Source organism: Drosophila busckii, chromosome 2R (assembly GCF_011750605.1).
Source record: "Drosophila busckii strain San Diego stock center, stock number 13000-0081.31 chromosome 2R, ASM1175060v1, whole genome shotgun sequence".
Classification (NCBI taxonomy): Eukaryota; Metazoa; Arthropoda; class Insecta; order Diptera; family Drosophilidae; genus Drosophila; species Drosophila busckii.
The window spans coordinates 1,029,619-1,055,668 of NC_046605.1; the positions used below are offsets into that span (position 1 = coordinate 1,029,619).

A 26,050-nucleotide genomic window follows, 5' to 3' on the forward strand; every position below is an offset into this window, starting at 1 on the left:
GAATTTCTTTATGTTTGATTACAGTTTACACATTTGTTATAACTAAATTGATTGCATTTAAATGGTTTTGTTTACATGTGTATATATATATTTTGCTAAGAATCTCTTTATATTTAAATAATTCGTTTTTAATTGAGACTTTTCTTTTATATTTATTATATCGTTTTACTTTCAGATCCATTAATAAGGCGCATTCCAAAGTTGTTCTAGCCGAACTCAATCTAGAATCTATAGGTATTGTAATTAAAACAGAATTAGATATTTAAGATACAGTACAAACACTCGATAAGCAACAAATTAAAAAAAAAACACTAGCTAGAGAGCAAGAGATTAGGCGAACAAACAATTACAGCCAAAACAATGGGAAAACAATTAAATGGAAAAGCGGCAGAGAGTATAGAGAGATGTGTGGCTAAGCTGTAAGCGGAACAATTAACACATGCACCAATTTATACATTGAGATATACAGGAGAGAGAGAGACTGTTGCTCTACGGGCGTAACAACTAAACAAAACTAAATATAAGCTTTAATATCTAACCAAAACCCAGCAGCCCGTGGCATCGTCACGTCTATAATAGCGGGGTCGATTATCCCTAAAGACGGTAACAGCGGGAAACTGGTTCTCCTGTATGAATCTTATTGTGGCACGCATCTGCGAAAAGGCAAGAGTTAAATAGAGCAACACAAAAGTTTATACGTTAGGCTAACCTGTGGCGCAAAGTGCGACGGCTCTACATCCGGACTGGAGGACAAGTGCCGCAGCAGAAACTCATCCGTTTGCGATAGCCATAAATCAGCGCCACGCAAGGGGTCATAGTTAAACGGGCCAATGCGCAGCATGCCCAGCGCGGAGTCATAGACATCAAGCACCTGTAAGCAGCAACAGCAATTAGCACTAAGCATGGTCATGAGTTGGGTTTAACTTACGGTCTGTGAGCCCATAAAGATGCGCGCATCGCGCAATTGTCGATCGGGTCCTCGATCAGCAAACGAGGCCGGAAATATTTCGCCAGTCTTGATGTTGACGCCCACGCCATAGATGATGGGACAATTAATCTCACCGCGCAGCATTGTGTTAAGCTCGCCCACGCAGGCCTGCGTCAAGTCAATCTCAAGGTGATGCTTGTGGAATGATTCTGCAAGCAGCAGCAACAAATGCAATTAATTTTAATGCCATTTAATAATAATGTGCAGCTCAGCTTACGCATAATGCTGTAAAAAACATCCTCGCCATAGCCCTGCGAGTCCCTGTATCCGCCAATTAGCTGCAACTCAATGCGACCCTCTGGGTAACCCAAGGCGAGCTCCTGCACGCGCGACATCATGGTGCATACCGCCTCGTCCACGCCGCTGCCATCGAAATGCGCCAAAGCAACAGCACCAGAACCTATAAGAGAAAACCATTAGCTCAAATATTGCAATTGGAGTAGTAACTGCTCTCCAGCTTACCTGAGTGCCGTACAACAACAATAATACAGGTGGTGGCATCGTCGGCGCCAATAATGTTTATGTTCTTGTCGTGCGGCGCCGCAGCGGCCATTTCACGTTGCCCAACATAGAGCAGACCCACAGGACCCACCGACTTGGCCTGTATGGAGTGCAGCTGCTGTGCATAATCTCTGTACACCGGATGCTGCAAGAACAGCGTATTTGTGTCCATGGGGCAGTCATCCTGCAGCACACCGTTTAGCACCAGCACCATCTTGGGCGTTGGACTTTTGCTTTGCTCTCAGACTCTGCTGCTGCTGCTGCTTGTAACTTGCCTTGGTTTCAATCTAAAGACGAGTAGCCAACTGCAAGAGAGAGAGAGAGAGAATCCAGTTTTAAGCATAAAATTCAATTTATGTTGCTGTGGTGTCTGCCTGCTTGTTAAATAAAGCAAAAGATCGCATTGCTCATAAATTTCTCGCAGCATGCTAAATAAAAATGTCATACCTTTGTATTTTGTATCGCCTACAGATATCATATATATTGTATATTGAACACCACTGACATATATATGGTTTGACTGAAAATTGGTTCTGCTTCTGACTTGGGAGTGGACTGGACCGGACCGGACCGACTGTAAATCTAATAAAAACAATATGCTGCAGGCCATTCGAAGTTCATCAATTAAAAGCGTGGCGGCGTCAATTGCCTGGCCACACCAAAAGTCACAAATGTCACACCGAAAGTTAATAACAATTAATGCACAATACAATGGCAGCAACAATAGCAGCGCCTCTATATGTGCGCGGCTAATTCAATAAAGAACGCAAACGCCTGTGCAGCAAATAGCAAATAGAGTTAATTAGAAATGTAGCAAGTTGTAAATAACTGTAATTTAATTTTCAAAATTATGTTGGCTTGTTAGCGCAAGATCATCAAAAAGGAATTAGCGAGAAACCAAAGGGTTTTCATTTATGTGAAAACTTTGGGCGCAACCGACATTGAAAGACCTAGTACTTAGCTCATTAGATTTTGATATTTGCCATGCCTCATTTATCTTCGACTAATTTTTACTTTAAGACTGTTAAACAATCTTTATAAGTTTTTACATTTGTATAATATTCAAAAAAATTTTATTTATTAATTTACAAAGTAGGACACAACAGACATTGAAAGACGCTGTACTTAGGGTACTTTGATATTTTCCATGCCTCATTTAGCTTCAACTAATTTCTGCTTTAAGATTACAATTTTTATAAGGATTTACATTTTTAGCATATTCAGAAGAAAATTATATAAAGTAGGGCCAAACAGACATTGCAAGACCCAGTACTCTGGGTTTTAGATTTTGATATTTTCCATGCCTCATTTAGCTTCAACTAATTTCAACTTGACATCTTTATAAGGGTTTACATTTGTGGGATAATACAAAGTAGTAAAAAGCATAAATATACAAGGTAGTTCACAAAAGACATAAAAAGACCCTGTAGTCATGTTGGCAGCACATAAATTATGATAAAGAAACTTAATACGGTCGGTATTGAAATATGGTTAAGTATAAAAACTTTGTAGCAAACTGTTATGTGAGTTTAATGAATTCGTTGAGTACAGTGAGTATCATTTATATATCCATACTACTATATATAGTATTATGTCTATCATGCCTCATTTAGCTTCAACTCATTGCAACTTTAAATCTATTTTATAACTTTATTACAGCTGCTAAATAATATTTTAAAAACACTTCTGGGCTCACTGTGCGTATGCATAATTTTGCTGCCACAAATTTACACCTAATGTTTGCTATAAAACTTGACTACAAACTCTTAATAAATATATTACGTTCCTATTTATTAAATGTATATTTTATTAGCAATTCTTGTCCCACTGTGCACACTAATGGACTCTACATAATATTTCTTTAACAAATTTAAGCTATAAACTACTTTATTACAAAGTCTCAATAAATATATGCTGAGTATAATTACTAAATGCATATTTTATTAGCACTGCTGGTCCCACTGTGCACTTGACGCCTTAGTCAAGTAGCTTGCAATTGACTTTAAGCATGTGTGTAATTGAATTAAATGCAAGTGTAAGTGTAAGTGTGAGTGTAAGTGTATTTACCTACGTCCGTACAGACGCTGCCTAGTTTCAATTAAGCAAAAATAAAGACGAGTTAAAGTTCAAGTACAAACGATTGTGCATAAACTTATGCATATGAGTCAACGGACAACAATAAGTGAAGCTCATAAATGTTGCAAGCAGCAGTTTTTGATACTAATTTCGGGCTGGAGAGCACAAGGCAGAAAGCTTCTGAGCAGGCAAACCGGCTACACTATTAACTTGGGCTAGGAAACAATGCGCAGCGAAAAGTAAACAGCGCACAGACTTTGCGGCTGTGTTGCATGTTGCCTGCTGGCCGTGCAACATTGTAGCTGCAATTGTTATGCTGCTGCAGCAATTTAGCTGCGATCATGCATGAATCTTGATTAGATATTCAACGAGAAATAATTTGAAAATGATGACAGTTGGCGATAGGCGCGCGCGCGTAGAGCCAAAAAAAATAGAGAGAAAAACTAAGGCCAAGACTATTTAGTCTAAACTCTAAATAGGAAAAGCGCACATTGATAAGCAATCAATTTTCCAGCTGCTGCTGCAGCAAAAATTCAAATGGCGGGCGGTCTTGGCAGTCAGTTCGTGCCACCAAAGCAGATGCAAAAGTGTTGATACTACGTGAAGTTGTGGCAGCTTTGACTTTGACAGCGCAAAGCTGATTAGAAATTGCGGCTAAAGCCAAATTGACGAATAGTTAGGCACTTACTTCTTTTCAAAGGCAGGCAGTCAGTACTAAAATTGAAAAATATAAAACTTAGCTGAGCTTAAAATGAAAAGTTTACTTTGCTATAGCATCAAAAGTTTGAGTTCTTCAACTATCAAGTTTTTCTCTGAGCTGCTTTGTCCTTCGCGCGCTGTTCCACTTTTTAGCTTCATTGAATCTCAAACGTTAAATAAATCAAAAAGCCAAAGCGTTCTGCTTTTTTTAGTTTTTCTTGCCTTAGACAATGGCCCACTTGAGTTTCTGGGAAGCCAAAGCTATCAAAGGCTTACAATTTCAACTGAACTGCCATGATCGATGGCAACAACAACAACTGGGAGACTGAGCATAGTCATCAGTAACGTTTCAATTCATTACGCGTGGCGACGAGTCTATTACGTATATCCAGCTCTGCTATTGATTGACTTGGCCTGAGCTAGAGCTCGCTCGGTCATTATAACAATTCACAAATTATGGGGTTTGAAGCTGCATGCGCTGCAACGTTGAGAAAATGATCTTGTAGATTTAACACTGATAGCAACAACAACAACAACAAATAGTTATATATCGTGTGCAATCGAAACAGGTTCCATTTAGACTTGAGCATTCTTTTGCTCTACGGCCACTTGGCTACATGATTGATTGCCACTTTTGACGACTGCAGCCACGTTCCATCCATCCATCCAACTCTGCGTTCGTCTGACTGTCCAGTCCGTTGCTTGCGCTAAAGTAATTTACACCACAGCAACAACACCAACTGCTGTTGGCTGCTGCTGTTGCGTTTGGCCTTAGGTCTCAGCTTCAGCTTCTTCTGTTGTCCAGTTCCCTTGCTCCTTGCTTTTGGGACTCTCTTACAAGCACGCTGCACATTTCAAATTCTTTATGGGCCCTTACACGACAATTGTCAACAAGCGCGAACAAATTTTCAAGCGACCGGTTCCAATGTTTCGGTTTCTCCACTCTCCACTCCCAGTCTGCAGGCTACGAATGCGATCTTCCGTGGAAATTTCGCCATGCGCTGTCTCCTCTTGTCGGTGGGCGGCTGTTGGCCGAAAATGAAGAAATTGAAGCGCAACAACAAACACAACAACAATTGCCGCACATGTGATACAAAAACACAGCGAAAGAGACAGAAATTTTATGCAACGAGGGTTGTCTTTAAAGTTTCAATGAATCTTACCAAATCTTATTCTAAAATTACTAAATGCCAAAGCTGTGAAAACTTTATCAAACTTTTAAATTTGTAAAGGGGCTTCAAACTTTAGACTGGTCTCTTGAATGAATTTTATATACAAAGTTTAAAGACAAGTTATATAGATTTTCATACAATGCCAATCCTCCTAAATCTCTTATTACATTTTTCTAAGATCACAAAACGAAACATCGATAATTTTACTGCATCAATATGAATTCATATACTTAAGTATTAAAAAAAGTTATATAAATTGAATGAAGCAGAACATGAAATTTATTCCGTTTGGATGGAGTTTCCCAAGTGCAATATTCTAGATTTTCAAACTTATATATCAGACTTAAAAAAGAGAGTTTTTTGATATATTGTTAACAATAGCTGAAACTGCGAAAATCTTACCTAATATTACGTATATATTAAAGTATTAAAACAAATTATATAAATTAGAACAGAAGAGAAATCGCACATGAAATTTATTCCATTTGGAGCTTCCCTAGATTTTCAAAATGAATATAATATTAAACTTATAAAAGAGAGTGTTTTCTATAGCATTGTCTTTAAATTATTCTACTTCTCAATTTTGTATAGATATATCCAGTTCTTAAAAGATATTCTGATATCTCTGACTCAACCCTCTCTGTGCTCTAGAGCAAGAGAGAGCACGCAGGCATGGGAAAAATTTAGTCAGCTGCGCAGGCAAAGTGAGAGAGAGAGAGAGCAAGTTGAAGAAGTCCAAAAAGCAAGAGGCCTGAGCTTCCGGGTTCGTGATTTTCGTTTTGTACTCCTTCAATGCGCTCTGGCTGTTTCGCTTGCAGTTGTTGTTGTTGCTGCTGTTGTTGTCAGTTGCTGTTGTCAGTTGCTGCTGCTGCTGCTGCCTGTTGCTGTTTACTGCAACAGTTGTCGTTGTCATTGCTTTTTGTACACATTTCATGGCCATAAAATTTGTGGCAAATTTTGTGCTTGTAAGTCCCCAAAGTTTGGCTGTTGTTTCTGCATTTTTTTTTTTTTTTGTGTTTCGCAATTGCATTTCATTTGCTGTTAAACGAGGCAACTTGCATGGCAGGCAACTTGGGCTCTGCCTTTTGTTGGCCCAAAAAGCTGAACTGACAATTTAATTTGACCAAGCGCTGACTCTAGACTCTCTTGAGATTCCGTCTAAGGCAAAGAGCAGTCTAAACGTGACTGCCAATTGACTTCCATTCAATTTGGCCAAGGCACGCAAATATCGTGAGTTTTTCGCAGTATTTGTACAAGAGACATAAAAAGAAAATCCATTGGCGGACAAAAACGAAAGTTGGCAGCGACAAAACAAAAAAAGAAAAATTCAATTTTTTCGTTGACAAACAATTAAAACTGGTTTGGAAGCTGAGGCGCTGTTATTGAATAGCTCTAATTAGAATTGGGCAGACAGTTCTCAATTCAATTCTATTCGATTCATAGCCTGTCAATGGTTCGATGATTAATGATCTGAGTTCGAATTGAGCTGTCAGCAAGTTCTTTGCTCTTTGGCGGATTTTGCTAAAAATATTGGCATGCTACAGTTTGCTAAATGTTCTGCGCCTTAGTCTAAAGTCTAACACTTTTCTATATTTTATATTTAGCATGTTATTTGACTGCTAAATGCTTTGCATTTGCACTTAGTTAAAATAAAAGATAAATTGCTAATATAGCTGTTGAAATTTTACAAACAAATATAAACAAAAAGCTTTGCATACAGCAACGCGCAAAGTACGGAGGCAAATGTATCTATAACTTTAAGTGTGTGTATCTTTATGCAAATGCGACTTCTGTTTGTGTGTGCGTGAGCAATGAAAACAAAGCCAGCAACGCAAAAAATACAACAAATTATTTCATTTTGCGCCTTTAGTTCACAGCGTCGAGCTGTCGTCGATTCCAAAAGCCAAAGCCACAGCCAAAAGCATTCGCGCTGCTGTCATGTCCAGTAATTAGCATAGCACTGCGTCTCATTTGTTGTTGTTATTGTTGCTGCCTGACAACTGCTGTACTTTGTTTGTCTGTTGTATATACATGCCCCCACACATATCCATACATGTGTCTACAGCTACTTGCAGCTCCTTGCGGCATGTGTGTGTAGCTCAAAAGTAAACAACGCAAACATTTGAAATTATATTGAAAATATAGCTAAAACTCAATCAAAGGAATTTTGTATACTCTTACCCCTAATACTGTAATCGATAGTATCGATCATATTTATGCTTACGTCTATAGGTGGAAATATTTCTATGCCGCTACATCAAAGAAAGTTTAAGCAAGCTTGCTGTATATTATAAAGCATTACAACATTTATCGAAAGTATCGATAACACAAGAATAAGCTATTACTATTCTACTCTTTACTAACCTAAGCTATATTTATTAGCTTTCTAAACAAACTCAATCAAATAAAGTTTAGTATTGTAGCAACATTACTATCGTATGTAAGCGCATCTATCGATAGTATTGATAACACAACCATTTGGTATGTCTTTTACTCTCTGCTAAGCTTTTTAGCTATGAATTGTTTGACACCTGCGTAAATAAAATCGTTTCTTAGACTCTATTAAATAGTTAAACTAACGCATATCATCAGCTTTAATTTCTTTTACTACAAATATTTTTAGTAGCTTGCAAACTATTTTAAAAATAAGCTGCTTTAATTTTTATATATTTAGCTATATCCCAAAATTGCCTTTTTTTGAAATTGCTCAACATTGTCGCCTATTTTTTTGTAGCTGTTGTATAATGAAAGCAATTCTTAATCAAGATTTTAGTTAGCCATAGCTGTTGCCATTTTTTCTGTTCGCGCCGCAAGCAATGAGAATTCACTATATTAAACATGCGCTCATTTCAGTGTTTTTATAGCCAAGTTAACACACACACACACACACACTAGTGATCGCCTGGCATTTACAACATGCCTATAACGTGGTAATAGCCAAAGTTGCGCACTGCCTGCTTCTCTCTCTCTTCCAATCTCTCAGTCTATGTGCAGTGTGTGGCGTCTTGGAATACCAAATTTTATAGCGGTACACTCTGAAATATTTCTCAAGCGAGCGTTGCAGTTGCAATTCGTCTCTCTCTCTCTCTCTGTCTCTCTTTCCCTTTTTGCCTGCTTACTCTCTATTACGTGCGGGGGCGCGCAAGGTTTGTTTTTATAGCCGCCCAGTTTCACTCTATAGTGACCGCCTCATCGCCATATTCATGCCGCATGCGGCACTATAATTTATAACAACTGAACAACTGCTGAAGGCGCTCCACGAACTCTCCACCAAAGCTCCAGCACCAGCACCAGCTACAGCTCCAGCTCCAACGCATACGCGCATTGCACTTAGCTGCGTTCATCCTTTGTAACTTTGGGGCTACAATTGCAGCGCATTGTTTGGTTTGCGCTCTGTCGTATACTCTAATCAAGCGCATGCCAATCGATTTAGCCAAGCGCTGTGGCTGCAAAGCATCGCACAGTTGACTCTGGTGGGAGTTGAACTCGTAGATTGTTAAAAAGTTTGCTTAGAAAGCTAATAGAGGTGCATGAGGTTAGCAGAGAGTTGAATTATAGTTGAAACAGCTTATGCTGGTGTTATCGATACTATCGATAGATGCGCTTACATATGATAATAATGTTGCTAAGCTAAAAAACTAAAATTTATTTGATTGAGTTTGTTTAGAAAGCTAATAGAGGACGAATGATAATAGAAATATCTTATGCTGTTGCTATCGATACTATCGATAAATAAGCTTATATACCATAATAATGTTGCTGAGCTAAAAAACTAAACTATTTGATTGATTTGATTTGATAAAGATGTTGCAGGTTAGCAGAGCGTCGATGGCATAGCATATTATTATGCTATCGATACTATCGATAAATGTTGTAGTGCTAGATAATACACACAAAGCTTGCTTAAACCCTCTTTGATATAGCTACATATATAGAAATATTTCCATATTGGCTGTAAGCTTAACTATTATCGATACTATCGATTACGATTAGGGTAAGGGCATACACAATTCGTTTGCTTGCGCTACAAAGCGCACTCTTTGTTTTGCTGTCTCGCTTTAATGTGGCTGCATATTGGATTGGATTGGAGTGGAGTGGAGTGGCAGGCACGCCTCTATCTGCAATGTGCGATCTATTGCGACGGGGCGCTTTCCTTTGAGGCGTTATGGCCAGGTTAGCTGTAGTACAGCACAGCCAAAGCTAAAGCTACAGTTGGGCACAAGTCTTCGTTTCGGCTGAGATTGATAGCAGTTGACGTCTGCGGCAAGTATGTGGCTTTTTCTTTCTATTTTATGCTTACGCTGAGCTGACAAAAGGTTTGGCGCACATATGAATTTAGCTTTATAATATATGCCAGCTAAAATATGGCTGCTGCTGCTACATTTGATCTGAATAGAGTCGAGAGAGTGGGTGAGAGAGAGCGAGACTTAAGGTACAACAGGTTTAATAGCACAGAGACTTTCAGACTTGATTTATAGGAAGCGATTGTGCGTTTTGCAAATTACGACAACGTTGTCTGCCAGCTTTGTGCTCTCTATTATTAATAACTGAACACAAAATGCAGCAACAACAGCAACAACATTGGCAGCAGCATCTTGTTGCAGAGTAAGCCTGCCGCACAGTTGATTGAATCTTTTATGTGTGTGTGTGTTGAAATTAAATATTTATTAAATTGTCGACAGCACACAATGGCATATAAATCAGCTTAAAAACTACTCAATGAATATATATATATATAGATAGATAAATGTATGGAGCAAGCTCAATCAATAGCTGCAGCAGCAAAGACAGGTTGAGTGCCAGGTTAGGGCCAGGCTAAGCCTGACCTCTTATGCACACGAGCAGGAAATTAGATTTTTGGGCGAAATAATTGGAAAAAGGTTTCGAGTTTTTAGCTAAAATCAATTAGAAGCAAAAACGTTAAGCTCACTCAATTTACATGCACACACAAACAACAATTTGATTGAACTTTTATACAAATTGAATGCGTGTGTGTGTGTCCTGTCTGTATCTCTTGTCCAGCTATGTGGGTGGAGATTAGTTTAATTAATACGACAGCGAAGCCTGTAAACAAGACTTTGTGCCCAGACACAAACTTTAGTTTGACAGTTTACCTGAAAGAGGTGTAAGCACTTGTCGTCAGTCAGTTGTAAGACCCCCCAGCTCTAGCTCTAGCTCGTTTAACTCTCAACAGACGCACACACACAACTCTCTATACTCAACTCAAAAGAACTTTGACCAATTGTGACCTACGCTCGAGTTGTGACTGAAATAACAAAAACCTAGAGATGCTGCAATTAGCACTTTGGACACACATATTAGTAGGAAAAACAGTTACATACAACTTTTTGGTTTTTTTTTTTAATAGCATCCATCTATAGCGCGCATATTTGGCAACAGCCGACAGCACATTAAAAAAAAAACTGCTCAGTAAAAAACTAATTACGAGCGTCATAAAAAATCACACAACACAGACGGCTTAACAAATCTAAAGTGCGAACCAAATTAGTTGCTCTCAGTTCTCTGACGTTAAAAATGGATTTCAAGTTGGCCTACAGTCATTTATATAGGCTATATGCTGAATCAGCATATACAAAGTTGGCAGTTGAAGCTTCTAAGCTAACATTTTTATATAAAGATTTGTTGTCGTTGTCAAATTCCTAATTAAAATTAAAGCTGCTGCTGTTATCGATGTTATCGATAACGCTCAAATTAATACACTAAGCGCTTAGCAATTATTTGCCATTTTATTTTACTTATCAGAGCGTACAAATTTCATTAAGATTAAGATTTTAATTCCCATTTTGTCCAACATTTTGATTTCTAATTCTTACGTTTAAAACAAAGGGGAATTTTTTCGCTAGCACATCTATATATTCCTAGAAACATACACTTTTTTAGCTGATAAGCAACCATGTTGTAATTGTGAATAAAACAGAAATTATCAATCATATGCATAATAAATAAACAATGCTGATTAGCGCCGCTAAATTATTAAAAAATAAAACAAAATCTTTAAGCTACATTTATTTTGTGGTATGCAGTGAATACGAAATATTTGGAAGCAGTTGGAACTTTGGAAGCATATAAAATAATTGGCTTTACTCTTAAGTAAAGTAAAGTCTTAACTCAATTAAACAAATCTTAAATTTTCTCATGTACACAAATCACATTGCATTTATCTCATAACTAAAGCTGCTTTTTATGCTCAAATTGATTGCAGACACTGTCTGATCATAAAACTGCTGAGAATCGAAAGATAACGCAGCAGCGCCTCGCATCGCATCGCATCTATTCTAAGCTGAAGATCTTGGGACTAGGCGGGCAGGCGTTGTTGCCCCTTGATTGATTGCCGCCTAGCGATTGTCCAGTGCGATCGATACCGAGAGTTTGAGTTTGGGGCTGTGCAGCGAGGGAAATAAATTGTTGCTACATGTAGAAGACATCGTGTACGACAAGTTAAGACAACGATCTGCGGCAGCGGCAGCAGTGGCAGCAGCAGCATGTGGCATGCTTGGAACAGGAATCTGCCAGAAAATGTTGCGCTTAGCTGCGTGGACATTATTTTGGTTTTTGCAGCCAGTGTCTATATCATTAATTAATTTAATCACTTGTACATGATTTTGTTGTACGTGGCAAGTTTGCTGGCAGGCTTTATTAATATTACGGGGAATGCCCCACAGCCCCCGCCAGCACAGCCTCCAACTGCAGTTAGAACCGCTGTAGGAATTTCTGCTTGTTGTTTTGATCTGAGCGCGACTCTTTGCCTTATCAGCCAAAAATTCTTTTTATGATCTTTCTATGTCGCATGCATGTGTGTGTGCTTGTGTGTGTGTGAGAGAGTCTTTGTGATAAGCAGCATTTCAAGCCTGTGGCATAAATATAGATTCACTTTCAAATTTGACTAGTAATTTGGAATCTTTTGGAATCTATCTACAAAAACTTACATGCGATCTTATTGCGTCTTAAGATTTCTATATTTGTTTGTTTTTACTTTCAAGTGTTTGCTGTTTATTGTTTGTTGCTTATTGCATTTTATTTTCTTTTGCACACTAAAATTTTCACTGCCTTGGCCGTCGGCTTTACTAAAAATTTATTCACACACACAGTTACACACTGATATTTTTATATGTGTAAAATGGGATTTGTCAGGCGGCGGCATTTACAATAAAATGCACTTCACACTCACACAGACAAGCACACGCACACTCACGCTTTGAGCTCCACTTGAGAAAACCGGACTGTGCGCTCTGAGACTTTAACAGCGACTGCGACGTCTCGGCTCGGCTCAAGCCTACGACTGCGTCGCTGCTGGCGTCTTAAAGAGCGCTGCTCTGACTGGCCAGCGCAGCGACAGAGAGCGGCGCATGCTTGCTGGCTTGAGTAGGAGTCGCTTAAGCTCAGACTCGCTCTCTCTCGCGCTCTTGTTCGCTCAACTGCAATTATTTAACAGTAATATTTAAAAATATAAGCAAATTAAATATATTTCGTATTTGTATTACAGTCAGCTTAGGTAACTTGCGCAGCTTTTGCTGCTTAGCAACATTTGCTCAGCAACAATGTTGCCAACGTGCGCAAGAGACAGCAACAACACGTGCTCTTATCAGTTGAGCCAAGAGCTGATAGCAAACGAGTTAAAACACGTCGGTCTTGAGTGCATTCGGCTGCTGCTGCTGCTGCTGCTCTTTTATTGTTTTATTTTATTTTATTTTTGCTTAATTTTATTAGATGCTGGTGCTTGGCCACTCGCAAGGGTTGCACTGCAGTTGGTCAGCCCAGGCTGCTCTAATTGGTCAGCTGCCAATTGTATATAGTGGAGCATTATAGCTGCCCCTATTTGTGCAACAAACAAAGCAAGCAAACAATGTGGCATGTACACTAATACATAGAATAATTTTTAAAATAATATCAGATGACCGCAGTGAAGTTTAAATACGAGAAAAGTGCTAATGGCTTATTTAATTATATAAATAATCATGTTAAGCAGCTAACAATTAAAAACTGTGGCTTAAATTATATAAAATTTAATGGAGTAATCAAAATATTGTACTGCTTCCAAAAAAATTCAGTTATAATAGAAAAAGTATTTGGTTTTTAATTAACTAACTAATACTTGGTCTATTTAGTAAATTAAAAAAATTGTAAATATAAATATCCAAAATTTCAAAAGTGATTTCAATCTTAGTATATTTTATAGATGAAAAAAATTATAAATTTAAATTATAACGATTAAGATTAAGAATGATTTCAATCTTAGTAGATTTTATAGGAGAAAAAAAATTATGAATTAAAATTATAGCGCTCGAAAAATTCTAGCAATGTTTTCCAATGATTCTAAAATAAATCCTGGCTGAAAATTCAAAAGTTCAGAAAGTTGTTTACTATTAAAAATTCTCATATTTATATTTACCCAAGCTTCAACTTAGTATTGCTGGCTAACAAATTGTTAACATCAAGTCTGACATCACTCGCTTGCAATAAGCTTAACCAATTGGCAACAAATGTTGGCAATCAATTCTTATCATAATACTGTTATCTATTGGGTTTAACCACATGCAACTAAAACTAATCAAAGGTGCACACACACACATTTTAATCTAAGCTACAAATTTGCAAAAGTTTTGGCCAAGCCAACAGCTGAGCCAGCTGGGAGATTGTAATCGGAGGAAGCTGCTGCTGCTGCTGGTTATTGGAGCAGGGATTTAATTAGACAAATGGACGCAATTTGTAATGACATTTATCAAAAAGTTGCAAGAAAATATCTACGGTAATTTCAACATTTTGGGGCGATGAAAATGCAAAAAGAGGAAAATCTACACACACACAGACAAGTATAAATTTGTGGAAAATATTTGCAAGCGAGCAGCATGTGGACAGTGGTCATTATTTTCATAGCAGGTATTTGGCAAGCTGTCGCTGTATGTGTGTGTCTGGCTGTGTGTGTGTGTGTCAGCAGGCGGTCCATGTCGAGAGCATGTTCAGCGACAAAAAATGAGATTTGCTGACCAATGGTCATTAAAGCACATTTACAATGCAAAGCCAAAGCCAAAGCCACATGCCTGGCCAACAAGCGCTTGCCAAGTTAAATGCGTACGTATGTGTGTGTGTGTGTGTGTGTGTTGGCATGCAAAATGGTCAAAGACAAGCGATCAAATCGATGCCGAAATTAATTTATCTCTTACTCGCTACCAAAATTTGACAAATTGCAAATGTATTTGAAATTGACTGCAAACTTAGCGAGTTGGGAGTTAGTGGGGGGCAGCTGCTGGTAACTGCTGCTTGTAACAATTGTGTGGCCAATTAATCTTATCAAGCTGTGAACTCTTGCGTAGATTTTACGCAGCATTTACAACTTGTTCATGTGAGCGAGACAGCAAATGTGTGAGCCAACGCGCTGACAAATCATTTGATTGCGTTAATTGGTCGCAAGTGCTGCAGATGAGCCACAGTTTGTAGCACAAGATTTTTCATTCATAAACATGAGCAACACACACATACACACACACAACTTGCTACAATTCTCAACTCGTTCATTGAGCCGCAGACCGGAAGCGCTCACATTCTTAATTGCAATTTGAATCGTCTTCGTCTTGGAGCTGGACATGGGCTACTTAAATCGAAAGACAGCTGGGCGCAGCATAAATAAGACACGAGATAAGCGTAAAAGGCGCACGAATTTAAATATTATAATTAAACATGCAAGCTAGAGTCTTAACATTACTTTTAATGTTATTGAGCGAATACTAAAGCATAAATTTTGAAAAGAAATTCTGGTTAGGAAAATTTTTAAGTGGAATTAAACAAACTTTAAATTATATAAAAAAGCGAGATTTAGCTAAACTATCGATCAAATATGCTTAAGCATTAGCATTAGCATATTAGGAATAAGTAACAATAACCCAAATCTGATTGCGGTTTCCCTAATTCTTGCATCAAATTTACAACAATTTTTGTTTATATTTTACACGCTAGAAGAAAATAATTAGGTAAAAGCTATTTTAAGTGTTTTAGGTTAAATATAATATAATATAATATATTTATAACCTAATAATAATACTTAAAATAGCTTTTACCTAATTATTTTCTTCTATATAAATATATTATTATTTATATTTAACCTAAAACATTTTAAATAGCGTTTAGCTATTTATTTTCTTCTACCGTCAACCATTAAATAAATAATTTATTAAAATTTTTAAATTTAATTCTATTCTGCAACATTTAATAAATTGTTATTTTTTTTCCTCTTACAGAACATTTAATTCTCAATATTTAGTTGAAGTTTCCGATAATTATTTGCAATTATTTTCCTTATCCGTCGATTATCCATAGACACATTAAATAAATAAATTATAGAGCCTTTTAAGCTTAATGTTATTCTTTAATTGAAGCATTAACTATATACCCAGCTAGTTTCGTTTCTGTTTGATTTGATTTATATTTATAATATATTTATTTATACTTAACCTCATACATTTTTAAAAAGCTTTTAACTAAAACTAAATAAATAAATTATTGAACCTTTTAAATTTAATAATTTAATACTGCAACATTTAATAAATTATATTTTTTCCTCTTAAAGAACATTTAATTTTCAATATTTAGCTTAAGTTTTCGTTAATTATTGCAATTATTTTCTTTTGCTGTCGCTTATCCATAGTCGACATTAAATAAATAAATTATAGCGCATTATAAATTCAACATTAATGCTATAATCTTAGCGTTGACTATATAGCCAACTAACTTAGTTTCTTTAAATCAAACTAATTGCAAGTCGAATCAACTATTATTCCTGCCCTTCCCTTTCTATATAAACTTCCGAGATATATTTTCTACTAGTTTATGACACTTCGAATTGAAATGTGCCTAGGGGCCTAACGATTCAACGCGCTCACGCACACATGTCTAAGTTATGCACGAGCTGGATAATTAAGCTGGCAGTGGGTTGGGGTGTGGTGGGTTGGGGTGGGGTGGGCTGGGCTGGCACCCAAGTCTAGCGAGCGTCATTTGGCCGCTTGTCAAGTTCAAAAGTGTTAATTGAAGCAAAGCGCTGGGGTTTTTATTATTTGTCGCAGCATTTCCGTTCTGTCAAGAATTGTGTGGAGAGTCGAGGGCGCAGCTGCGCAGTCGGCTTTATGTGGCATGCCACAAGACAGCGCAGAGGCTTGTAGCTAAGGTCAGAGTTCAAATGCAGGCAAAAATATGTAAATGCAGGGCGCTTGCGTGTCGGGTCTAAGGGGCTGGGCGCTATGACTTTGAGATTGGCTTTGGCTTTTGGGTTACGTAGTTCCTTCGATTCTAAGCGATTTACCAACAATTTTTGGGAACGGGTCACGAGCAAGTCGAGAAGCTGCCACAGCGTACATTTAAACGCTTGTTTAAAAAATTGCAGCTCCTCTTATTGTTGTTCGGTTCGTGTGGCAAACCGCAAAAACAAATCAAGCGCCGCTTGCGTTTCGATTCGATTTGCAATTTACAGGCTGGGGCTGGGGCTGGGGCGTCGATGTTTGAGTAAACAATTTTGAATGAAATGCAACCAAGAAGCGGGAGTCAGGAGTCGGCAGTCAGTCAGGCAGGCAGGCTAACTTCTTTGGCTGATTTGCAATTTTCATGGCAGCTACAATTTGCACCTCATCATCAGCTTCTCTCATTGCTGAGCATCTTTCTTTTAAGATTTTGAATCGTTCAATCAAGTCTGGGCTGGAGGCCAAGCAAAAGGTTGACTGTGGCACGTGCAACAAGCAGCCTGAGAAATCTTTCAAAAATAGCTAAGCACTCAAAATTTCTCTATCGATCGCCCAGGCAACTGAATTATTCAAGGTTCAATTACAAGTTCTGATTTCAATTCAACACTAGTTTGTGGCAATTAAATAACTTTCCCATAAGAAATATTTCGACTGATTACTAACAAAAAATAATGAGAAAATATTTGCAGCTTAGATAAATCACGCACTAGCCTCAAGTCTTTTGGACTAGCTGGTCAAGCTTTGGCGGCCATTTAATGAAAGCCCAGATCTTAGATGATGCGGCCAACAATGGAGGCAACTGCTGCCTGCGCCTGCGCCTGCGCCTGGGCTCAATTTATGCCCCATTGAGGCAGCGCAGCGCGCTTTTCTGTGTGTCTGCGTGTCTTCGGGGGCTTCGATTTGGCGCGATTGCCAACGTTCGATTTAATTTGGCTGCAGTTTCATTAACTCTGGGCTCTCTGGCGTATTTTCTCTATTTACTTTATTCCCAAGATCTCAAGCCAAGTGCCTGTGCCTGTGTCTGTGTGCAGCAGCCGCCTACAATTGTAGGCTTCGATTTACCGTTAGATAATGCAGACCGAATGGTTTCATTAAAACTAAACGCTTGCGCCTGGGAAATTCCAATTGTTGGTTGAGGGGGTTGCAGCGGAATTGGCCCACATCTTCTGTTAGTTTTGTTGTCATTGCAACTGCAGCGCGCCTTGTTAGTGCCGCTCTGACCTTTTTTGGTTTAATTAACTGCGCATTACAAATTACAGTTCCTTCAATAAATTCGATAATGAGCGCGTTCGTTGGCACGGCACGCAACATATTGTAAAATTTCCCCGCTGCTCAAAATTTCCCTGCCCCGCCAGTCAACAACATTCCCTTGCATTGCATTTACAGCGGCCGCTGCTATTATTATGATTTGTTATTGTTGTGAAACATTCAACTACGTTGTATATGTTCTTAATTACGTTTAACATAAGGCTTTTAGCTATTTTTGGCTGGCTTACGAATTGTCTACACTGTGCCTTTTGTTGTTATTTTATTTGCCCAGCAGCAATAAAGCTTTGCACTTAATTTGCGCACTCACCTGTATTTTTGCATATCACTAATAAATTCGTTTATAACTACTTAAGCATACGCTTGCTGCACTGCTTAACACTTGAATTTTAAGCTCATTTCACAGTAAAAATTGTTAACAATAATAGAAAACACAAAACACATTGCAAGACAACAACAAATGTTAGGAAAAACACAGCACTGTTAATGCTCGCTGATATTTAACAGCGCTGCAGTGTGACCGTTTGGCAACACAGCTGTTGTGGCGGTCGGGCGATATCCTACAGTTGAAAGCGCGCCGTAAAAAAGTTAAAGTCGGGGAGTTTTAGTTTTGCAACAAGTGCTTATATATTTGTTTTGAATAGCTTGCAATAAATAATAACAACATCTTTATAACTTAAAAATGGGCTATTTAAAGTGCGCGTAGTGCAAATGTCGTGTTTACCATCAAGCGCATACTTTTACATGGACTGCACCAGCATAAGCAGCTCCTCCTTAAGAAAGTTGACATCAGCGGCAACGGGCGCGGGAATAGCCGGCACAGTGAAAAGCAATAGAATATTTGGAATGAGTCTGTAAGTACAAGCAATTAATATAATTAAAATATGTTCTGGTAATTTCGGCTGTGAGAGGCACAACGCACTTGCAGTCGTATAGAGTTTTGTCCAGATCCTCTTCGCTAAACTTGCCATCGCTGGTGGAGACCAGATTAAATTCGAGCGTTTCATCTGCTAGGCAAGACTGTACAAATTCAAAAATGTCTGCAATTTTCTCATAGACATTGAAAGTGCCCTGAAAGCAGGATTTAAGATAAGGATCGATTTCAGTTTCTGTCAATTTGTGTGCTCACCTGTATATAGAGTCCGTTGGGAAACTTGACGCGTATCAAGGTATAGCGATACATGCGTAGATTACGCTGCTCCTCACGATCACGCATGGCCTTGGTTTTAAGCATCTGGGAGCTTTCAATAGCCTCGGCGCGTAGCTGCTGCTCTCGCTTAATCTCTTCGGGCGAGATGCGGTAGAAGTCGTCTGGTAGAATAACACGACGCGCCTGCGATGGCAACAACACTTTAATATTTCTATCCAACTCCAATTGTATAGGCTCAGCGTTCTTAAGCGCTTCGATAAGTCCAGCCAGCTCCAAACCGGGCTCCAGCTGCTCTTGGGTCCACAGTAAATAGGGCTCATTATCCAACTCCAGCTCACTAAAGCCGGCAGCCTGAAGCACATCCAAGGCACCCTCAACATAGCGCACCTTATCGCTAAAGATCTTGTTAGACATGCGTATCTTGCAAAACTTTTCCTCCTCTGGATGCTGTTGAAGATTTTCCAAATACTTAAGTAAGGTAGTAATGCAATCATCTGCCTTTTCCTTGGGATTGCAATTCTGTATAATGAGACAAGCGGTAAGACCACGATCCATCTCTAGCTGTTGATAGAGGAACTCCTTAATCTTGATCTTCCAGGCCTGCTTAGACAGCACCTCCTCGCCAATGAGTGGGCAACGGAAGTAGACGCCCTGACAGGCAAGCAACTTGTTATCCCCAGCAGTACTGCTGCTGCTGCTCTGACTATTTGCCGAGGCAGCGCTGCTGAGCTGCTCCTTCTCGCGACGCTCTGCCTCCAGCTCACGCTTGGCTTGAGCCTTAACCGCTGCCAGCGATGTGTTGAAATCACGTGAATCTTTCTTTTCGATGCGTGAGAGCGCCGCAGCGGCAGCTGCGCGTGCCTCATTGCTAATTTCATTGCGCTGCGGCGGCACATAGACCTCGCCACGTCCACGTCGTGAGCTGCTGCCGCTGCTGCTGCTAGCAGCCTCCGGCTTAGGTGCATTCAGCTTATGCCCCTCGCCCATGCCGCCGCCCAGCTTTAACTATAAGCAATAACAATTATTAATAACTTTGAGCCACTTAAGCGATCTGCATACCTTAAAGGCCGCCTCCTCCTTCTTCTTGCTGAAGAAACGCTTTATTTTGGACATTTCTAGATTCTAGGTGAATGTTCCTTGGGCAATTTCAATTTGGCCACGGATAATTTAAGCTCTTCGATTTCCTTGAGTGTGCCTGTAAAGTTTGTCAACATTATTAGCAATTGCTCAGCCACATGTTGTCAAATTTTCTTTATAGATTTCTTTTGTGTTATATATACTTGGCCTGACAAACTTCTCGCTGATCACTTGACCGTAGACACTCCAGCTCCAAACAATTAGCACGCCAGTACCCAGCAACAGCACAAGCAGAACCTTTAACAATGTTGCCTGCAGTGCCGTAAATTCAACGGGGCTCTGCCACTGCCAGTTGACAGTGACGTCGCTGCGCAGTTCGACCGCTGCTTGTAATGCGATGCTGGCAAATTGTTGTACTTTCAATGCGTATGCTTGCAGGGTAGAGTTAAGTGCGTGCAGATAGAAATCGATATTCATTGGCACAGCTTCAACGATACTGTCTCTTTTTTCTTTGTGTTTTTGTTTTTTTTAAAGGCTTTGTTTACTTTTTTTTCGTATGTGTTCTTACAAGTTCGGCTGTATTATTTGTCAGCGGTATTTTACAGTGACTGCGTGCAGTCGATAATAATGTTAACTCATGCGCGCTGTTAGCTTACAGCGCGCTGTTAAATGCGCTACATATGTTTGGCGGCATTTTTGATTTATCACATGAACTTAATTTTTGTGGGCCAGCAAACATAAATTAAATCGGCTTGACCTCCAAACAAGACAGCAAGTGCACTGTATTTTAATCCCAGTTTTTGCTTGCGCAATTGCGAGACACGCCCCTGCGAGCTCAGGCAGCTGTTGCTGTGGTTTTGCTTTGCCTGTGGCATGTGCAAAACATAATTGAATGATTTTTCGGCAACGATCTGTTCGGCAAGTAAGTTGCTTCCTGTAATTTTGGGTGATTTGCACGCAGGCAGGCAGGCAGGCCAGGCAGCTTTCATAATTCTTTGCAGCTGTGTGATTGATTTCTACACACAGACAAAACAGAAGGATGCTACAAACAGTTGGCTGGCTGGCAGTATTTTTTGGGTTCAATAGCCCAGCCACAGCCCAGTTCAAATGGCTTAAACATGAAAAGGCATAGAGCAAAGAGAAAACTGCCAGACGGCTTCCGTATGCTGCGCTCCACTGACTGCGACGACGACGACGGCAACAAGCAAACAAACAGACAGACAGAGCAAGAGACATGGTAAAAGATACAGCTACTATAGCTTGTAGTCTAGCTAAAGATACAAAGAGGCAACTAATGCTTTTAGTTTTGCTTGTGCTGCGGCTTGGGCGCTGTAGAATGTCGACGACTTATAATGCGAGCAAGCGTATAAGATTTTTCCCACTTGCCAATCATAATAATTATGGTATAAACTTACGCTGTTTGCCATTATATGCAGCAGTAAGAAGTAAAAAAAAAGCACGCAATATGTTCTTGTATTTTTTGCGCAATTAACATTCCACAAATGTTTCAAGTGAAGCTCCCCACACCCCACCCCACCAATTGCATTTGTTGTTATCACAGGCCTCGACTGTCGCCTGCCGAACCAGAAAAACTAGTTTTCATTATAAAAAAAAAAAAAAAGTATCTGATATTTGCAACACGCTTTTTTATGCTGCTGCTTGTGAAAAGCTGCAATTTTCGCTGTTTTCACTGCAACACGCGTCTAGCATGGAAAGTGGCCAAAGGGGGAAAGCGGGCGTCGCGTCGTCTTTATTAAACTGGTTACGCTTTAGCCGTGACTTTGTTTGCACCAAAGTCAAGGCTGTTGAGCCAGCAAATATTTTAACTTGACTGCAATTGATATTTAAACCCCCCCACACTCTTGTGGCGCATTCATTAAAAATTTATGCGCAGGAAACGGAAGCCAAGCAGACGCCGTTGCTGTCTGCGCCTTGTCTGCAACAGCAACAGCAACAGTTGCTGCTGTCGCGCGTCTAGTTGCTTCCTTGGCTATGCAGGCGGCATGACAAAATGCACACACACACATGCACACAAAATTGAAAGTGTTGACACGCCCACACAGTAATCGCTGCCGCTTGATTGCCTGGGCTGCCTTGCCTGGCAACTTTTTGTGGCACATAATTATGCATGCGGCATATAAGGATTATTTATGCCAACTATTTTGACAGCAAGTACCAGGCAGCCAACCGATTTGAAAATATCCAATTAGTGTGCTTACAAAATTTTGACTTTAATCAAGGCAGGCACAACTTAAAATTTTGCTATTTTGAGCTTCACTTTTCAATTGGCTTTGTGACTGACAACATTTTAATATTTTTACAAATTTTTTATATTTTTTTAAATATGTCTGGAGACAGGTGCGTAGCTATAAACTAAAATTTAAACAGTTACTTATAACGTTAACTGCAGTTTGCAGTCCACAAAAGTTTCGAAGAAGCGCCAAACTAAATCTATGAAATTTAAGGCTAGGCCAGCAGCTCAGCCGCGTACAGAAAGAAGTGAACCCGCAGTCGAAGATGTTGAGGATTTGCTGTCCACAAAAGTTTCGAAGAAGTGCAAAACTAAATTTATGAATTTTAACGAAAGCATGGCCATGCCCAAATTTAAGGCTATGCCAGCAGCTCAGCCGCGCACAGAAAGAAGTGAACCCGCAGTCGAAGATGTGGAGGATTTGCTTTGCAATTTGGAAAAGTTATTGCCACGCAAGTCAAAGCTGCAAGCCAAGAACCAACAGCTAAAAGCTGCTTTAACAACAGAAAAAAAAGAAAATAATTTAGACTTTAAACAAAGACAGTCTGCTACGCTGGAAAAATCACAAAATAATTTAGACTTCAGTCAAAAACAGTCTGAGCAGCCAATTAATGCGCTGGAAATATCAAATAATAATATAAAATATGCTCCAGCACTGCCTAGGCAGCCAACTAATTCCTATTTTAGAATGAATATACAAAAGTTGCTTAACTATCGGCATGCATTGTTGGAAGCACAAAAGGCGCAGCAGCAACATCAATGGGAACAGCAGCAACCACCAGAGAAGTTTGAACAAAAAAAAGTCAAAGCTGTAAGCATAGATCAAATTTTGCGTCTGCTGCTGAGCTTTTGTCTAGTCTTTACTATAGTTTATACGCTTACACATTGCCAAGATAATTTGTTTTAAGCCAACACACACAAAAGAGAGCGCCACAGACAGCAAATCGATTGATGAAAAGACCGGAAAATATATTGAGGAAATGCCGCTTATGTAAAGTAGAATATCCGCTGCGATAGAGAGAGAGAGAGAGAGAGAGCGCGCGAGCAAAGGTGCGAAAACAATAAAACGCAACGGAAGTGGAAGTTGGAAATGGAAGTGACGATTACGATTACAATGACGATTACTAACTGAATCATTCATCAATGCTTTTGCTCGCTATTGCCAATTTGTAACTTGAACTCTGTGCTGCAGCGCTTTTCCGGTCTCGCTGTCTCTCGCTCTCTCTGTCTGGCCAGCACTGCTCCAAATTGATAGGAAATGACTTAACTAAAAAGCATTGCCCCCGTCAATTCGATTGCTCAAGTGTTTGAGAATTTCTTGTTAATTAAGTTCTGCCAGCTAAACGAGTCACGCGAAAGAATTGCCCAAAACGGAACGCTAAACGAAAGACAAACAAGTAAAGCGCATAAGGGGTTAAAGCATGGAGGCAGCACAGAATTTGGGAAGCGGACTATTGTGCAATTGAAACTCGTATGCGCCTAACAGATGCTGCAGACAAAACAACTTTTCAATTTTGAAAGGTATATCGATGCTATCGATAGCCATATAAATTTTAAATAAATTTGTTAGTCTAGTGCATGCTCAAGCAATGTTAATTTAATTCGATGTTTTGTAGCCATTTTAAATATATCGATACTATCGATAAGTGTACTGCGTCTGCTGTTTAAGCACTAATTGTTTACTCTTGATAACAATTGATCAAAATGTGTTTTAATTTTGCTTACTAAAAAAAACAAACATTACTTGTAAACATTTTGTTGCTATTTGCAGCGTAGCAGAAATTACAAGAGTATCTAATCTTCCATGTGCACATAGATAGCTGCTACTCTTTTTTTTTTTTAATTAGTTCATTGGCAGCAAACGCAACGCGGCGCGATATTTCCCACGAAGTAAACGAACTGAACTGAGCGAGCGAGCGAGCAGAGTGCCAGAGTTGGGGGCGGGGGCTGGGCTGTAAACAAATGCAATGAATCAACAAATATGAATGGGGAGCGAAGAAAAAACTGTCGCCTGAGTCTTGTGTTTGCCTCTTGAGCCACTTGTTGTTTATTATTGTTTATGTGAAGTCTTTTCTGAAATGTTTAACATGCCCCAAGACATTAGCATAAGTATGCGCATCAGAGAAGAATGCAAGCAAAGGTCAAGCAAATGCGTGAGGGCAAACTTTAAGGTATGCTGCAGACTTAGGCGACATTATCATTAGCTCAGAGTCTTATCCAAAATACCTCATTTCCATTTCTCTCTGTCTGTTCAAATTGCCGCTGCTTCGATACGGGCGGTCCGGCCAAACGCTCAGCTGGGCAAGCTATAGACAGCACAGTGTGGGCCGCATTAGGGGGGCTTTTAATTGTTACATTTTCATATTTGTGTTTGTCTATCTGTTTATAGACCACCCATTGCATGCCCACATTGACGACTTCCGCTTGACGTTAGAAGACACCATAAAAACTCACAAAAAACAAAAACAATTTGAGTGCAAAGCGCTCACACTTGGCAATGTCAGCAGCATTGAAGTTCAGTGGGTTTCTCACGCCCACGCTCTGCATGCGAGACTGCTGGGCCCTGGGAAGGGAACCCAAAGCGAAAGACCCAAAAGCTGTGTGAACGAACAATTACATGAAGTAAATGACAAGCAGCTAAAACAAAGAGTGTGCTCTCAATGCAACAAAGCGGAGGAGGGAGAGAGAGCGAACAAGCTGTTTGTGGTTTGGTAAACCTTAGTGGGTTCCATTCTTATTTAGGTGACTAGCAATTGAGAAAACCTTTGCTGCGCTCAGAATTTTTTAGCTATAACTCAATCTTCTATTGAAATTTAATTGCACGTTCTTTCTTACTTATTTTTTTAACTGTTTAGCAATGGAGAAATCCCTTTCTTCATGCAGGGTATACTAGTATAGGCTACTGTATATAGAAGTGGGTTCATTCTTTTTCAGTTTGCTAGCAATTGAGGAAACCCTTGCTTCTTCTAGAATTTTCAGCTATAGAACTTTATAGCTTATAACTCAATCTTCTACTGGAATTTAATTAGACGTTCTTTCTTTCTTATTTTTTAGCTCTTTAGCAATGTAGAAAACCGTTTCTTCCTTCTATATACCGCAATCTTTATAGAATCTATAGAAGTGGGTTCAGTTGCTTCTTCTAGTATTTCTAGCTATATGATTTTATATTTTATAACTTCTTCTTCTACTGAAATTTAATTGGGCGTTCTTTCTTCCTTATTTTGTAACTCTTAAGCCATGGAGCAAACATTTTCTTCTATAATAATGTAATGCAACTTGTATAAATATTTTAAATAAATACACAAAACTTATTGAAGCCATCTTGAGCCAGTTGAACAAAAGTCTGGGAACAAATGTCTGTGGCTTGGTGTAGTCAAGTGTAAAGAACTCTAGCCCAGAACTCTGTCTCAGCATCTCGCATTGCATTGTTGTGTGTATGTGTTTTGCAATAAAATATTCACAAGCATGTAATTTAATAGCATTTAAGGCATTAGAGTGCGCTGAAGAACGTTGCAGAGTTGAAGAATTCCATTTAGAAGCAACAAGAGAACAATTTCTAAAGCAACAATCAGTCTACTGTACTTTAATCTACTTCAACTTTTACTTTCATTATATTAGCTAAGC

General features: G+C 39.2%; 4 protein-coding genes across 6 annotated transcripts; 1 reads left to right on the top strand and 3 right to left on the bottom strand.

Moving 5' to 3' along the window:
- Positions 1-118: 118 nt before the first annotated feature.
- LOC108597762 (protein N-terminal asparagine amidohydrolase) lies at positions 119-18,406 on the bottom strand. Of its 3 annotated transcripts, XM_017984475.1 has the most exons (7): positions 18,259-18,406; positions 1,451-1,794; positions 1,206-1,388; positions 929-1,137; positions 710-871; positions 540-653; positions 119-228 (listed from the first exon to the last, which is right to left on the bottom strand). In XM_017984475.1, exons 2-7 carry the CDS (start codon positions 1,701-1,703, stop codon positions 217-219), a joined length of 933 nt encoding a protein of 310 aa, XP_017839964.1. In that variant the 5' UTR covers positions 1,704-1,794; positions 18,259-18,406; the 3' UTR covers positions 119-216. The 3 variants fall into 3 exon arrangements, with proteins under 3 accessions (XP_017839964.1, XP_017839963.1, XP_017839962.1); XM_017984474.1 differs by lacking the exons at positions 119-228; positions 18,259-18,406 and adding an exon at positions 12,650-12,699 and having other exon boundaries at positions 414-653; XM_017984473.1 differs by lacking the exons at positions 119-228; positions 18,259-18,406 and adding an exon at positions 12,384-12,595 and having other exon boundaries at positions 414-653.
- Positions 18,407-18,561: 155 nt separating this feature from the next.
- Positions 18,562-20,249, bottom strand: LOC108595104 (UBX domain-containing protein 6). The gene is made up of 4 exons (XM_017980265.1): positions 20,158-20,249; positions 19,078-20,103; positions 18,871-19,019; positions 18,562-18,800 (listed from the first exon to the last, which is right to left on the bottom strand). The coding sequence occupies exons 1-4, from the start codon at positions 20,209-20,211 to the stop codon at positions 18,689-18,691; spliced, it is 1,341 nt and encodes a 446-aa protein (XP_017835754.1). The 5' UTR covers positions 20,212-20,249; the 3' UTR covers positions 18,562-18,688.
- On the bottom strand, positions 20,201-20,764 carry LOC108595105. Its single transcript, XM_017980266.1, has 2 exons — positions 20,379-20,764; positions 20,201-20,293 (listed from the first exon to the last, which is right to left on the bottom strand). The coding sequence occupies exons 1-2, from the start codon at positions 20,650-20,652 to the stop codon at positions 20,214-20,216; spliced, it is 354 nt and encodes a 117-aa protein (XP_017835755.1). The 5' UTR covers positions 20,653-20,764; the 3' UTR covers positions 20,201-20,213.
- A 1,685-nt stretch (positions 20,765-22,449) lies between these two features.
- On the top strand, positions 22,450-24,027 carry LOC108595493. Its single transcript, XM_017980746.1, has 2 exons — positions 22,450-22,533; positions 22,586-24,027. The coding sequence occupies exons 1-2, from the start codon at positions 22,520-22,522 to the stop codon at positions 23,331-23,333; spliced, it is 762 nt and encodes a 253-aa protein (XP_017836235.1). The 5' UTR covers positions 22,450-22,519; the 3' UTR covers positions 23,334-24,027.
- Positions 24,028-26,050: the final 2,023 nt, after the last annotated feature.